Below are 16,113 nucleotides of genomic sequence, written 5' to 3'. Positions count from 1 at the left end.
ACCAACACATGATGGCCTCAAAAATCAAAATCAAATAAAATAGAAAGAGCTCCGTACAGTAAAGTTAACAACTACTGAGTGCCAAGCAGAGTCGCCTCACCAGGTCAAGGTCTTCCTTGGGGCAGATCTCCACCCGAGCCAGTGTACCCTGGTATTTGCGAGTGAGGAACGAGATAACTTCTTGTTCAGTACCAGGCTTAGCAGCAACGTAGAAGTATGGCTCGAATGGAAGGGACACCTTAAATCGGCTCCCATCTTCTTCAATGAAGTAGTAGTCAACAGCACTGATGAGCCGCTTGTCTTCATTCAGTATTTCAGTCTTGAAAATGCAAGCAAACAGAAAGAAAAGTCACATTTAACAACGGAGCTTTGTCGAAGTCTCTGCCAACAAACCTTCGCTAAAAGCACTGCCAGCTTCAGAGACCGTTATATGTCTGCGAACCTCTAGTAACATGTCCGACATGTGTGTGCTTACAACCGCGTCAAGTGACCAAAATATTTTTAGCAAAATTACGTGATGGTATGATGTTCGCTCACAATCCACTACTTGCGCAGCGCAACATGCTACGTGAATAAAAGGCTACGAGAATTAGTTGCTCATTATAAACCGGAGAACGCTAATTTGACATATTCAACTTCGGTATCCGCAACCAAATTTACTTCCCAATTATAGCATCTAGGGCTTCAATAGAAACTAGAACACATGTGCACAATGCGCGACAGCGTGCGTGCGTGCGTGTGCGGTCGCTTTCTTTTCTTATAAGGAAAAGTTTCGCATAAAGCGACTTGGCGATCGGCTACCTTTCTCATAAGGAACAGTTTCGCATAAAGCGACTCGGCGATCACGTACCGGGTGGATGTTTATTAACCAGCCGATCCTCTCGGTTCCTTCCCGATGTCTCTCGAAGCCGAACTTGGCATCAATCTCATCATTAAAAAGTGCGTCCAGCAGCCGCCTCTCCGATGTGTCCTCTCTCCTGCGGAGAAAGCACACAAGCTCGAAATCACATATATGAAATCCGTCCGTGAGCCGACGAGCGGAGACGCTACGCGGCAACAGAAAGGCGCTCACCTCGCATTCTTGCCATCTTCACCACCTTTTGCGAACCTGTCAGACTTGAAACGGCCACTGTTTTGTAAAACCATGATTAAGCGCTACGAATGTGCATTGTCAGCTGGCAAAATAGCACGCTATTGGGCAGCTGATGGAAAACAACACGCTCCCACGAGCCCTTTAACAGATCCCGCCAAATCGCAGGTCCCGCCAACGCTGTTCCGCAATGGCGCTGCAGTCGCCGTGGCAAAAACCGAAACCGAAATCACGAAACTGCCGGCCGTTGCCACACACCATTGCCACATAATTGACTTCACGATTACTGCAAACAGCTTCCGGGCCCTTCATCAGGACTTCATACTTCAGCTTCACAGAAGCCTCAAAGTAAGGACCGATAACTACGCGAGCCAGTACCAGGGCGGGAAAGCTATGAATTTAAAACGAGTTTGTCTTCATCACCCGTTTAGAGGTTCATGAATTGATATTTACTGAGGTTGGGAAAAGTGCACGGGCGATCGGTGTCCCATCACCCGTCACAGCACCGCAAATATTTTTAAGCTAACCTCATTAACACCTAATATATAGGCGATTAAGAATAATGTGCCTCTCTCCCCCCTAAACTCTTACTCGCCGACGCACCAGAATAAAAAAAATAAATAAAACAGGATGGGACTGCACCCCATCCCGCCCACGCGTCCCTTGGGCACTCCCAACGAAGAGGCTCGCCCAGATAGGGGTATAGGGGCGGCTGAGATTGCGCGGCGAGATGTGACAGCGCTTTTAAACTGACTGAAGTTATCGCAAAGACCACTTCTTTTTATTTTTTTGGTTTAGGATGTGACCATCAAAATCACTTCATGATTTCTTTAATTCCTTGCCAAACTTGCACGCTTGGCTGGCTTTATCACAAAACGAAACGTCGTGTAACCAAGGCACATGCTTTCAGTAACCTAGCTTTCACACACATTGCTTCCAAATGAATTACGCAGTGTGTAGAGTCACAGCGGACTTCTACAAACAACGCAATAGCATTAAGGCTCCCTTTCTGCAGAAAATGCAGTGGTTGTGGCAGCATTGTGAGCGAATAATCCCTGGGGAGGCAACCTAGATGGGCCACCTAGGTCATGTAACCTTGTGGCACCGTCACAACCTGCCTACCATATCGTGAGTAAACTATCACAGTGGCAGAGGGCAGTTAAATTATTCATTAGTCGCAAGAGGTTGCTCGGGAAGAGCAACCTGGGTCGCACAAGCCTCACCGGTGGCAGCACCTGCCATTGAAGAGCAGTGGCGCATCTCTTAAGCGCTGCATCACTGCGCTAGGAGAGGTATGAGGACTCCTTGTGATCTATGAATGTGAAGCCGAGAATGACCAAATTCTGCATATATGGGCATTAACGCACAACTGTATCGCATCATATCCTTAAGGCGGAGCTTAAGTGCCCCCTCCAATTTTTATTATCTTTGAACTACTGCTTTGTCAATCGAAACATCTCAGCATAATGCAGTAGTAATTGCCGACGCATGGGCTTTGTCAAAAAACCTCATGTTCAGAAGACGAGACCTAAATGTATTAATGCATCTTTTGCTAAGGAACCTAGCCTGCAAATAAGCGTCTGCAGAGAGAGGGTGGTTTAATTATGTTGGTGCAAACTAGCTGGCAGTGCAGAAGGTCAGATTTAAGCCATCTCAAGGAGTACCGTGGGTACAGTCATCTAAGCCTGACAGTAAATGCCTCACGTTGCAAGGCCTTCTTTTCTTTACGGCCACAACTTTTAAACTACAATACTGCCAGTCTGAAACTTTCACTAGTAGGTCCCAAAGAAAAATTTCAATGTTGACTCAAACCAGTGAAAGAAAAGGTAGCAAAATTAGTGAAAACATTTGCGTTCAAATGGATAAGTTGATATGTGGTTGCACTTTACTCTTTTTTTTTTCAAGTCTCACAGAAAAAAAAAGTTGGATGCCTTAAACACTGTAAACAGCTGCATACACAGTACTTGTCCCATACATGCCCAGAGTCTTGCATGTAAGGACTCCGCCTTTTTGCGCAGTAACTGTCAAAGTTTATTGTGTAAAAGCTTGCGCCTGTTAGTGTAGTTCAAGAGGGTCTAAATTTTTCTTGTGCAAGGGTTGTGTATAAGTTTTGTGTGTTGTGTGTATTCAGAGAGATCTGCCGGTCTCTATATGCCATTTCTGAATTTTGATCCCATCAACTGCATTGTAGATATGCAAGAAAACCAAATAATTTTTGCGCACTGTCATACGGAAACTACTGCATGTGATGAGAAATGCGATTTTAAAGTTGATGTCAAATGTTTGAAGCTTTATTACATCTAACAGGTAACGAATCTGCCTAGCATCTTGCATAGTAGGACGGCTCAAATGTCGGTGTCAAGAAAAATAGTTCCACAAATAAAAGAATGGTTCTAAATTATAAATGAACATCTTATATCAAAAAATATATTAATTTTATTTTTCATATTTTTGAAGTTTCAGACAGAACGAAAACATTTTTAGATATTTGTGCTTGCTAAATATTTCACAGTTCAGATATCTTTGTCAGTTCTTTTTATATCTGTGGTCAATGTTGACCTATATTACTTGGTACAATTTTTGCAAGTCATGCATTTGAAAATGGGGATATTTTTGTAGCAAGAGCTACATTGGCCATATTCTCGCCATTTCGCTGTGGTTGGTGGCCGCCGCAGCTAGCAGTGCCGCTCACTGCGCCATCTGGCATGACGTCAGAGGAGGAGCCGGTGAAACCGCATTGCAACAGCAGAGGAGGAGCCGGCATTGCATCATATATATAGAAGGGGCGGCTTGGTGGGTTTCATCAGCAGATATGGAAAGCCAGTCAGAGAGACTGAAAGAAGCCAGGCTTCATCGCCTGGCCCCCTGGGACAGTGGACACCTTAGTCGCGCTTTAAGCTCCAAAAACCATGAAGAGCGGCAGCTTCGCAAGCAAAGGCACATAACTGGCCCCTTGGGACAGTGGACACCTTAGTAGCGCTTTAAGCTACGTGGCAGTAGTGACAGATGTGCACTGCATGCATTGGCATTGACAATGGTGTGGCAGAAACGCGGCATTGAAGCCATAGGCCATTGGCATTCGTTGGCGTTGACAACGTTTTATGCGCATAACTGCCTCCCTGGGTCAGTGGACACCTGAATTGCACTTTGAGGTACTTACGTGGGATGCTGAGAGAGATGTGAGCTGCATGCGTTAGTGCTGAAAACATTGTGGCAGACACGCAGCACCGCAGCAGTAGGCCGCAGCGTTCTTTGGGTGAGCATCTCGCGATCAACCGTTAACTTCCACGTGCCAGGGTGGCAGGGTGTGTGCGCTGCCTATCCAGTGTCCGGAACGCACTTAACGTTACAGACACCAAGCCGCGTATAGTTGCCCGATACACCATAGCTTTCACTCTCTGATCAGGTTCAAGAGTAGTTGAACCGCACCTAATTTTTGTGCAACTCTTTATTACCAATATATACACAACTCTGAGAAATATCTCACTTTTCTCGCTACGATTCCTTTTATGCAATGACAAAAAGTTTGCCATGTATAAAATTTCTGAATTTTTTAAAATGTAATCACCTTTAGAACGTCTCTTTATGATAAAGACTACAATGTATGTAACAAATTTGACTCAGATTCCCCCTCATAATTTTCAACAGAGGCAGTACAGCTGCATTCTGCATCTGGTAAAACATATCCATACCAAATTTCAGTGTGATGCGAGGCAAGTAACTGCAATAATGTAATGCACAAACACCAAGGTTGCATGAAAATGACAAACGAAGAAAAATGCACCCAAAGTGATTTAAAGTGACAGTGGTGATGCAGCTTCTGAGCAGATAAATACGTTCTGATTTTTGTTTTGAGCTACGAAAGTGCAGGAGGCTACTTCTGAAACAAGAAGGCTTCCTTTGCCTACATGCAGCACCGCTATTTATATCTGTTGCCATTATGAAAGCAGCTCAATTGTGCTCATTTTTCAATCACTTGGCACATGACACAGCAGGTTTCAGTAACTTCATGCCTATATTTGGCACTGGTACTGTTGGTCATGAAAGAGAAAGGTATGCACATAAAAAAAAATCAATCAATAACCAATATTTTTTTTTGACACAAATTGTTTTTTCACCCGCCCGCCCCTTAACTCAGTCCTCTTTTTGCTTGTTACACCGCTAGCTCTATTTCTGGATGACTTGTTCAGCCTTTCCCATGTCTTCTACTAGGAGAGCACAAGACAAACATACACGGGGCCTGAGGTATAGTAAAAGGGATAAAGGCACGTTTTCGTGCTATCACCACCATAAATGAACAGTTCTCAGCATAAGCACAAGGAATAGGAACTCACCCAAAGGAAACGCAAATAGCATTGTGGGTCAAGTGCTCCCTCTAAGCAGCTGCTCTTGAACAGCAAATTCTCACACAGCTATGCTGTAGAAAGCCCTCGAAAGTGGAGATTCATACATGTGATAAAAATGAATCCGGAGGCACACTGAGCAATGTTCAGGATGAGTTTATATATGCAAGCAATCTACACAAGCAGGGAGAAGCTGACAAGTTGATGTCCATAGATGAATACACGAGAGCGGCAATGTGCACGGGAGAAGCTCAGAGGTTGATTGGCCGCCTTCATCAGGCAGCCTGTTGTCATATAGCTAGGTCTGGTTTTGATCTGCAAAAGACAAAAATGCCTGTTTAGAATACCACAATAGACTCTGCTTGATTTAAAAAAACAGCAGCAAGAATACAAGGAATTTTTCTTTAACGATAAGGTTATTAATCAGGCACATGGGACTAGCTTTCAATAAAAATGTGGAAGGAAGCACTAAAATGGCTCAAAAGCTTTGAATTCATTTTTATTTCTTTGAGACTTGCAAGTAAACCACCAAACACACCAGTCATGAGCTCAGTCCTTAACGAAACATTTTTTTAAAGAAATCAAAGATTCTTGCGTGTGCTTGACGGAAGACAATTCCAGCAATGTTAGCAGCAAATGCCTGCAGTATATGCCACAAAAGAAAGCATACAAATCAGTATCAATGCCTTCAAAATCCTCAGCAGGTCGTGCAGTAGCCACAGTACTTGCACAGCAGTTGCTATGGTTCCAACAGTTACCTCAGAGAGTCCAAACAAACATCCAACCATTGTGCAAATACAATGTGCGCCTCAGAGAAAGAATACACCTTACGCTTATCAGCAAAATAAGTACGGTAATTCCAGAGTCTCACTACTAGTTCTGCCATTATTCAAGGTATGTGCTGTTATGGTTCAGCTTGCGACTCGCGATGATCACGGTAGCAGCAACAGCAGCGGAAATTTCGAAAGGTCATTTGACCCCGCGATGACCCCACCAAAAAAAGGATGACTGGCTGGGAATTCGCTTGTGGAGTTCTTCCCGTGCTCGGCTCGGTGCGAACAACCTTCCCTTCGATACCCAGCAAGAAGCGACCGACGATGGACAGACGACAGGGAAGAAGGGATTAAACCGCGTCTGAGAGGAGCCGGAATGAATCGGAGGGAGCCAGCGCAGTTGCGGCCGGGGCGCCAGCACGCCTACGCCACACCTGTGTACGATGTACACGTGCTGCTTGCAGTAATGTTGCACCGCAGTGCGAAAGAGCTGCAGACTTGCAAGTTTCCTCCTCGCCAATTCCCACGCGTGGACTCTGCACCAGGTGCCTCTGAGCTGTGCTGTGCCGATCTGTGCGTCGTATTGAATTGCCGCCTGGTGAAGGGGCGGAGCCTTAGGGTATTTAACCAGCACCCTAAGTGAGAACGAAGGCTCTGGGCCTCGCTCGACGCTATGAACTCTTAATTTTTGACTCTTTGCTCTTTTCTTCATTACGTAAATAAGTGTCTTAAAAAGTGCCATTAAACTCGCTTGTTTTCGTTTCCCAAACTCCGAAGCTTCAGTCTTCCCTCATCCCGGACGAGCACCCATGGTGATGCAACAACTGGTGGCAGCGGTGGGATGCTGCTACTCGACTTATGATAACTGGTTGCCAGCAGTGGGGTGCTGCTACCCGAGCCGTAACAGTGCTTAGTGTTACACTGTGACACCTAATGGAGATGTGCACAATATCTTGTTCTATTAGCCATGCTTGCCAAAAACAGATCCTGAAACTCAACTACCTTGAGAACTCTACAAAGCAATGCAACTGCCTAAAAGTGTTCTTGTAAGCCACCCTGGCGTCCATTTAGAACTCTCAAGGGTGGAAATGCACAGAGGCCATTGGAGCTTGTGTATTTTTGCCGCGTTATGGAGAGCAATGAGGACAAAACTCTGGCTGCCCCCTACCAGACCTCTAATTTCCTCTATTTTGAGTGAATGACACTAGCAAAAGGCAGTACAAAAGTGGAAATGCCTGAATGGTCTTTTGTTTGCCCTAGTTTCATGCTTTAAAGTGCCAATGGCCGCAGTCGATGCATCTGATGATTTTCCATACTGATGAATGGCAGTGAAAAAACTTTTCTTCAGCTTGCGCTAAGTTGAAAGCCCAATTCAGCAACTGTCAGCCAACAGAATACAGCCATGTAACAGCAGTTCATGAGATGCGAACAGTCGCAGCAGGAGATACGTCCTCCCACCATGAGGTGCCAACATGCCTGGCTTATAGTTAACAGAGGTTTAACGTCTCAAAGCAACTCAGGCTACGAGGGACACCGTAGTGGAGGGCTCCAGAAATTTCGACCACCTGGGGTTCTTTAACATGCACTGACATCGCACAGTACACGGGCTTCTAGAATTTCGCCTCCACCGAAATTCGACTGCCGCGGCCAGGATCGAACCCGTGTCTTTCGGGTCAGCAGCAGAGCGCCATAACCACTGAGCCACCACAGCGGTTCAGGACCAACATGCATCTCATGGAAATGCGTGAATCAGACTGCACCATATTATCAAAAAGATAATGGTGACCAGGCTAATGCACTTCTAGCTCACAAGATTGCACCTCATTTCAACTTCACTGCTCACCACGTATATATTAAGTAGACCTTAATCATAGGGTGTTTTTTCTTAAAATACTTCTTTTTCCTGACGATCCGTTACTAGGACAGCTCGCTTTATGGACATTTTTGTTTAGGTATCAAAGGGTCCATATAAATGAGGCATAAATGTAAATACAAGCTATGCAAAAACAGGTTCCAAATCCAAGTTAGTTGCACAGCCAAAGTGTTCTCGTTTTTCTGAAATAAAACAAAAAAAAGAAAAAAAGCAGAACTGTTTTTCAACAAAAACACAGCTGCTCAGCTACATAAAAAAAACATCATGACAGTACTTCCACAAAAAGCACATCTCAGTCCCGAGCTATCAAAAATTAATCAGGATTTTATACAAAATAAAGCACTACTTGCTGAATTTTCACTTTCTACCATATTAGGCTGATGCAACCAGCTAGGAACACACACTTCTAACCCCCAAACAAGTGCCAGGGAAGAAATGTGAACACCGAAGTATAAATCGTAACATAAAAATGCCAATGGCAGGCTTTCATGTGGAATGCCCAGATCATAAACAAAATGCCCACCACATGCTGCAGCCTTTCAAAGCCAAGCTATTTTATAGATGAGGCCTTACAATGGGATAGAAATAGCCCTTTCGAGAGCCTTCAACATACACTCACAGCTAAACACCCTTGCTACGTTGGAGTTCAAACAAACTAGACAGTCTTATTTGGAGCTGGTGGCAGTTTTGGCGATAAATGGTTACATACTTTTTCCATCGCAGGCAACTATCTTCACTTTGTCAGCTTTGACAAGCTCTTGGACTTCCCTGAACTCGACATCCTTCAGCACAAACGTCCAGACGTTATCACAAAATCGGTATGTGCTTAAGTGTCCAGCCTGAAAAGAAGATACAGACATAGGATATTGAAGTAGATATTGGACAGAAAAGCAAAATGAACTGCAAGCCGTAGCTTCAGTCAGAAAAGAAATGAACCGAAACGCAACTGCAAGTCAGCCCCAGTGATTAAAAAAAAAGGGGGGAGGGGGACATGCTAGCCAAAATATATTTCACCTAATAGACCAACTGCTGAATGTAACAGCGAAAAACCTTTATTTGTCATGAGTGTTACCACACTGAAAATGTCACATTGCCGTGTGCAGGAATAACAAAAGGCTGCTAAATCAACTTAGAGAGACCGGTGGATGTGGACCATTATGAACCCTTTCATTCATCAGTACTTGGGTGAGACAAACATTACCTCAATTATGAATGCATGTAGGTTGCTACTGTCACACGAAGCTTCACCTCAGTCAATTTCATTCCATATATAAACTCCAAAAACAGCGGGGTCAAAAAAACAAGCTGTATAAAGTACAGCCCCTGCCTGGTGCTCAGCTATTCTAAGGTGAGATGCTTGGGAAATGGGTCTTTGACCCCACCTGGAGTAGAAGAGAAAAACTTGTGCCATGGCACTCTTTGGCCACAGATGCCCTTGCACCATAAAATTCATTGTCATCATCAAGCAGAGCCTCATAAATGAATAGTGGATAACTACATAATGAGTGTATAATGTATGGTTGTATGCGACGGACATCGTGCTTTGTCTCTACTCTTAAATCTTACAAAAGCTCCCATAGAATCTCATGCACTGTATTGAGCTCCTGTCTCCCATTTCTTCTTCCTTAGCTTCTTCATCCATGCCTATCTGGATAAAAAAAAAAGGCACCCCATACTCCTCCCTACAAACCTATGTAGGCAGTGCTAGCTTATACAAACAGGGCCAACCTTGGCCTGTGCACCAGAGCATAAAACCACCAGCACTGAAAACCATGCATGCTGACGTTAAACCCATTCCTGCATTAAAAACTACAGAGAATGTTTACTGCATTTGAATCAGCGCAAAGCACGGATTTGTGCTGCGTAGAAGACAACGATGAGCGGGCAGTGCCGTGGGACAAAGCGCTCGTTCTAGGCCAGCTGTGAACAGACAACGGATGATTTTGCTCGGAGCTAGTACCCATCGGATTAGTGCTTACGCACTAAAATTTAATGGCAACTGCACCCGCAGTGATACAGATGATGACGGCCAGCTTTTTCACAGGGTGCCTTTGCAACTGTTTCATATGCTTTACATGTTGAGGCCCCGACAGAGTGTGTGATAATTGTGTTATTTGTGATGCGCATAATCTAGCCGGTAATAGGGGTGGTCATCATGACACAAAATTGCGAGTATCACTAATGGCACATTCTCATGTTCTTATCAACGTCTTGGTAGCCCGTACATTTCTACTTTTGTAAACTTCCTCCGTCAGAACTCAGTCACCGCAGCTAAACATTATGAATTTGACCTTATATATGGCAGGAGAATGCATTTGCAAATGAGGAAATGTGGTGTGCAGAAAAATAATTAGCAAACAAAAATATGTTGCCACAAGGCAAAACAAAACCAGTTTGGCTCTTTGGGGAAACTCCTTGGAATTCTAAGAGCAAAAGTATGCAATGACACTGGAAGGAACAACAAAGCAGCACTACATTTGTTGGCGAAACTCGCACGTAAAATGTAATCACATTTAACAGGCACCTGTGGCACAATAAAGAAACTGCATGTACCAAACAGGACACTGGCAATGTGCACATTTGTGGTGACGTCTGATCAATGAGAGAATAGATATTGTAAGCTTGAGATTATAGTAGGCCAGAGATACATCTGAACGGCAGCAGAGGCGAAATGTTTCTAAGCGTGTAAGCCTACAATCACTGTCCTTCATAGATGCACTTCTTTTAATTTCAACACCCATTTTAGCATCCCCAGAAACGTATCAAGACTGCACTTCACAAAGCTTAGCCTGTGGAAAAGTGGCATGAGATGCAAACGCATAGTTAAAGTTCAGTCTCCACTAAGGATTGGAAAAGATCGCCAAGCTGTTTTACATTTCCTAAATTACTACAACAGAGTAGCGCATAACGTGCCGTGCAGCTCTTTAGCAAAAAAGTGAAAATTTCTGCAATGTGAAATGCGCTGTCTCGTGTAGCGGCAACCTTCGAATGCGCGGATTAACCGAGTATGTAGCTTATAGCTTGGAATATTTGATGTATAGCCTGAAACATTTGCGCTAAAATGGCATTAGTCGGACGTTATTAGCGCCGTGAAAGGTGTTGAAAACGTATACAAGCAAGTTGCACGAAAGTGACGTCACTAGGTGCGGAGCGGGCAACGAAAGTTCCTGTACAGTAATATCAAGTTTTCATTTTTTTCCCACAGACATACAAAAAAAAAACTTCACATAGGAATTACCTTGAACGTTAGTCTCGTCTTTACCCTATTCGCCAGGGCATTGTTGATTGCCTTGTCGAACTGCAGAAGGACTTTCAAGGCAAGATGAGGCGTGATCTGCCCACACTGGAAAAAAAAAAAAAAATGGAATGCATCACGTCGGCAAAACGAATATGCACGTTCACAGCGCTATCGCCGGCGATTTTGCACAGGTTTATTTAAGTCTTCGAAAAGGAATTGACGACATATACGGTGCGGTTTGGATGCGGGAAATGTCGCGACGTCGCACAGAAATCCGTAGCTCTACTCCCAACTTACGACTCTACTTACGACCCAAGAACTCAGTCATTCAAAATGCACGAGGCGGTCGGAGAGAAACGGCTTACCTGTATTAGCTCGTCTAAACTCTCCTGCAAAGTGTTCCCGAGGGTTGTGTTTCTGTACAGCTGGTAACTCATCCTGAGAGAAGTGCGAAATAGTTACAGCGCACCACAAAATTCACAAGCCGGCGCACTAGCCACCGACATTAGACAATGAGACTACATAGTTGCCCATCGACCGTAGCGGGATTCCGCTCACCTCGACTTGGCTTCATCTCGACGTTCATTTTCAGGCGCAAAATTCAACCACGCAGTGCTATTCAAGATCACACCCTCTAATACAGGCTTAATGTCACTTTCTTGGTATTTCTGTGTTTTTATTTCCTTGGCGTTGATTTCTTAGACAAAATTCGAGTACCGTATTGCATCTCTACGTTGCTGCATCAATGCATTGGCTACTTTGGCCACCGTAGGACCGTAGTATCGCTATGGAAACGCTTCGCAGCTTGGTTTCGTCGTCAGTGACGTCAGTGACGTCAGAGGCATGTCTGCCCCTTTCCTAGCCGCCGCTCGCTAACGTAGGAACCGGGTACTTCACGGGAGTGTTGTGAGCCGCTTCCATTGGTGATACCTAGGAAGCTCGCCGGAGGAGTTTCTCTCCGTGAACCTAAAGTGAGTACAGAAATTATTTCGCCCGCACTCTCTCCTGCACCCGCTGTCATCAGCGAGGGACTGCGGGAAGAAGAGGCAGCCTGCCTCACTTACGACTCCGCGCGTCGTTCAGTGCTGGCGATATTTTGTTGCTCTATGCGATTTTGATGCGCCATACCTTGATCCCACCGCTTGGTTTCGGTGCGGTGACCACCGGCCTCCGCATGTCGCGGCAGTGTTACTCATGCACGTTTTCTCCTCAGCTTTCCGGGATGCACGTATATACTCGCTTGTTTGAAGTGCCGCAATAGAGCTGATCGAGGCCAAGGCAGAAAAAAAAAAAAAAAGATGAATCGAAGATTCTGACGGATACGGGATTAGTGGATTCGGTTTTACCGTTATGGATGCCTCCGACTGACTCCTCTTAAAGTCGTAACTTTCGGTTTTTCATTCGTTTGAAACCTCAGGGTGTTAAAGTACAAAGGAGCTAAACAGATACGTCTCTATATTGTATCCGCTCTAGCATAATAGATATGGCACCGGCCAGTTTTCTTCCGCAGCATCCCCAAGCATTCGTGTGCTGTGTTGCGACTGAGGCGCGCTGTCATTCGCTGCTGGCGAACTCTACCTGAAGCAGCTGTACGAGATAATCAGCTGACTGTGCATGCGATCGCATACGTCGCATCGCGCACTTGTCTGACAAGGAAGTAGAAAACACAGCGCTTTGCGGCTAACATTCCCCTGCAGGGCCAGACGTATGTCGAGCGAGTTGCTATATTGGAGGTGACTCGTTGTAAATCGTAGGCTCAGAGCTGTCTGCGGTGGAAATGCGCGCGCGTCCGGTTTTGTGAGGTTCGGCGAGCGTTTCGCGGAGGTCTGGCTGGGAAGCTCCTCCGTGGTAATCACAACAGAAGAGGCGTCGGAGAAGGCGGCGCGGTGCTCGCGTGCGCGCGACTGGAATACATCGCGAGCTGCGACCTTGACGCTTCGGGTCCCCGCGCGCGTTGTCTTCTTCGTGGCACGCGATAGGAAACCTGCTACGGTTGCGCAATCGGCCGGTGCTTGCCGCGGGGTACCATTCCATTCTGGGTGCCCACTCGCGCGCATCTATACATGCTTGCTTTCCGCGGTTCTCTTCACTATATTCTTGGTGGACTGGTAGCGCATGGCATTAGAATAACCTAGTTGTGAAATTGTACGTTATTTTTAAAGCCTTATTGCTGTATCGTAAATAGTACTTCAACGTTCAAACTAAACATTGTTCTAATGCAGTAACATTACAAATGTATATATATCTTGCATTGTGTCCCGCAACTTTTTCTTACAGTAATGCTCTTCAATGAGAAGTACTTTGCAATAAATCGCATACTGTGCCTCCCAAAAACTTTGCTTATTACCCGTTCACCGCTATCCCTCATGGGACGCAATAACCGCTATATTTACATTAGTGGTTTTTGAGGAAAGGAAATGGCGCAGTCTCACTTCGAGGCGGACACCTGAACCGCGCCTTGCGGGCAAGGAGGAAGGTGGGAGTGAAAGAAGAGAGAGAAAGAGGGGCCGTAGTGGAGGTCTCCGGGATAATTCCGACCACCTGAGGATCTTTAACGTCGCACAGCGCACGGGCGTCTTTTGCGTCCCGCCTTCTTTGAAACGCGGCCGCCGCGGTCGGGTTCGGGTTATATATATATATATATATATATATATATATATATATATATATATATATATATATATATATATATATATATATATATATATATATATATATATCTATATATATAAGCTTCACCGCAATGGTATCCCTTCGGAGGTGAGTATTGATTGGTTCTCAGGAAATGATAGGCGCAGTAAATGTCTCACTTCTGACACCTCAACAGTGCCGTGAGGGAAGTGAGGAAGTTGGGAGTGAAAGGAGAGGGCCCGTTTTCTGCTGCATTGATTTATTTGGGTGCCCAATAAATATATTATTATTATTATTATTATTATTATTATTATTATTATTATTATTATTATTATTATTATTATTATTATTATTATTATTATTATTATTTCCGCCTCTTATTTTTTCATGCTTCTAACAATCTTGGCTGCTGATCCGAAAGACGCGGGTTCGATCCCGGCCGCGGTGGTTGAATTTCTTTGGAGGAGAAATTCTAGAGGCCCGTGTACTGTGCCATGTCAGTGCACGTTAAAGAACCCCAGGTGGTCGAAATTTCCAGAGCCCTACTACGGCCTCTCTCATAGCCTTAGTCGCTTTGGGACGTTAAACTCCATAAACCGAACCAACCAAACCAAGCCAATCTATAATCGCACTTTGCAGAGCATTGTAGTTGTACAGAAACAGATGCAGGGATAAAAAGGACAATTCACGCCGAGTCGAGACTCGCATACCCGAAGTGCCGTAGCATATCAAAGTTCCATAGATTAGATCGGCGACGAAGCTTCTAGCCACTCGCGAGTTTGTGCTGCGTTAATTAAAGCGGTTTTGGCGCAGGCGGTCAGCCTCGAGGAGTCAACCGCAGCATTCTTGGAATGCTTGCATAATGTGGCGCGCCGCGCGCTATGGCTATCTTTATCTCAATTCAAGCGCCGCTTCCCTCAGTAACTCGATCGAGCCTTATCGAGCCCGCATTGAGCACGCACCTCGTTCTGTGTTCGATCACAATAATTTGATTCTGTGTACTGCTGCATCGTACTGGGCGCAATGAAGATGAAAATGGTTTTGAGGTAAGGAAACACGCAGTAACTACGCCACTTCTCGGTGGACACCTCAAACGCCTCTTGAAGGAAGGGATAAAAAGAGAGGTGGAGAGAAAACAACGCCGTGCAGCGGGCGTGCGCTGTCTCTAATGCAGGAGGAGGAGCAGTGCAAGGTAGGTGGGAAGGGGAGGGGGTCTTATTGCTGCCGTGTTCCCTAAGGTCCGCTGTTTGTTCGTCGCTTTTATATCTTTAATTTTAACCGTCTTCTTCGCCTTGTTACATTATACAGGATGATTTTTTTTTTAACCTTTACAGATTTTTATTTGTAAAACTTTGAGAGAGCGATCTGTTGAGCTGGATTGTACAGCTACAGGCGGACATTATGTACAGCAGCGACCGCATCGCCAGCGCCCCCGCACGGCACTCCCCGCGTTAACTGGATGCCCAGTGTGCTTCCGTCAACCCGTCCGCACAGCAGACGCGCAGTGACATCGTTGCGAGAATGGCACCTCGGCGGGAGACCTGCTTTTATGCGGATTTGTGCAATGTTCGAAATTACAGACCTTTCCCCGCTGAAAATGAGAAGGTGGGAAACGGAGCATACATTGGACAAAAGAGAGATGTTCTGCTACAAAAAGGTCGTCCAAAAAGATCTTGATGAGATAATCGAAATTGCCCTCATTACAAAAGGCTGGCAGCAGTTCAACGGTTTGTTTTTGTTTGGATTGCTTTTATTTATGTTCCTGAGCAGAAGTTATGAATCGTTGATGAAGGTGGCACCAAGAACGAAAAGTGCGTGTGAGCAGTTCGACAGCACACCGCATAAAAACAAGAACTGCCGACTTCCAGTATTTAGCCATGTCCTTACGTCACCAAGGATATGTTCTGTAGTGCTGCAACTTCTTACGGTAAGCGTCGTAGCCTGCTTAATGTATTTGGCCACTGAAAATGTGCTGTACAGCGGTTTAAACTGACCACTTGTAGTAATCCCTGTCAGCTTCTTGACAAGTCTTTTTTCCCAACCAAAAGGTCTCGTTCCCTGGAGACACTCTCGTATTATTCGAAGAGACGAAAAAAGGCAACTTCCTCCTTCTATGTTAACTCAGGAATGTTTCCATCAGACTGCAAGATGACTCAGGGAGGGGT

General features: G+C 45.1%; 3 protein-coding genes across 3 annotated transcripts in view; 1 reads left to right on the top strand and 2 right to left on the bottom strand.

The window, feature by feature from the left end:
- The window catches only part of PolE1 (DNA polymerase epsilon catalytic subunit 1), a 65,619-nt gene extending 64,359 nt beyond the window's left edge, over nucleotides 1–1,260 (bottom strand). The window contains exons 1-3 of the mRNA XM_089549702.1: nucleotides 1,073–1,260; nucleotides 851–977; nucleotides 101–319 (exon numbers count right to left, since the gene is read on the bottom strand). Of these exons, the coding sequence (XP_089405828.1) occupies nucleotides 101–319; nucleotides 851–977; nucleotides 1,073–1,146 (420 nt within the window). The 5' untranslated portion in view covers nucleotides 1,147–1,260. The remainder of the gene's footprint in view (nucleotides 1–100; nucleotides 320–850; nucleotides 978–1,072) is intronic.
- A 4,309-nt stretch (nucleotides 1,261–5,569) lies between these two features.
- TfIIA-S (general transcription factor IIA subunit 2) lies at nucleotides 5,570–11,854 on the bottom strand. The gene is made up of 4 exons (XM_089549701.1): nucleotides 11,683–11,854; nucleotides 11,318–11,422; nucleotides 8,789–8,918; nucleotides 5,570–5,748 (listed from the first exon to the last, which is right to left on the bottom strand). The coding sequence occupies exons 1-4, from the start codon at nucleotides 11,752–11,754 to the stop codon at nucleotides 5,732–5,734; spliced, it is 324 nt and encodes a 107-aa protein (XP_089405827.1). The 5' UTR covers nucleotides 11,755–11,854; the 3' UTR covers nucleotides 5,570–5,731.
- Nucleotides 11,855–12,135: 281 nt separating this feature from the next.
- The window catches only part of LOC149340808 (ubiquitin carboxyl-terminal hydrolase 2-like), a 241,175-nt gene continuing 237,197 nt past the window's right edge, over nucleotides 12,136–16,113 (top strand). Inside the window, exon 1 of the mRNA XM_089549699.1 lies at nucleotides 12,136–12,288. The gene's annotated coding sequence lies outside the window, so the exon portion shown is untranslated. The remainder of the gene's footprint in view (nucleotides 12,289–16,113) is intronic.

This window comes from Amblyomma mixtum, chromosome 6 (assembly GCF_055824585.1).
Source record: "Amblyomma mixtum isolate Tamu chromosome 6, ASM5582458v1, whole genome shotgun sequence".
Classification (NCBI taxonomy): domain Eukaryota; kingdom Metazoa; phylum Arthropoda; class Arachnida; order Ixodida; family Ixodidae; genus Amblyomma; species Amblyomma mixtum.
This window is presented reverse-complemented; position numbering and strand designations above follow the sequence as displayed.

What these genes read in the sequence shown, in the direction of transcription:
- TfIIA-S (XM_089549701.1), bottom strand. Translation starts at nt 11,754, where the DNA reads ATGAGTTACCAGCTGTACAGAAACACAACCCTCGGGAACACTTTGCAG. An exon ending in GTTTAGACGAGCTAATACAG is followed by an intron (nt 11,423 to 11,682) that starts GTAAGCCGTTTC and finishes TTTTTTTTCCAG; the next exon opens with TGTGGGCAGATCACGCCTCA. An exon ending in AGACGAGACTAACGTTCAAG is followed by an intron (nt 8,919 to 11,317) that starts GTAATTCCTATG and finishes TCTTCTTTTCAG; the next exon opens with GCTGGACACTTAAGCACATA.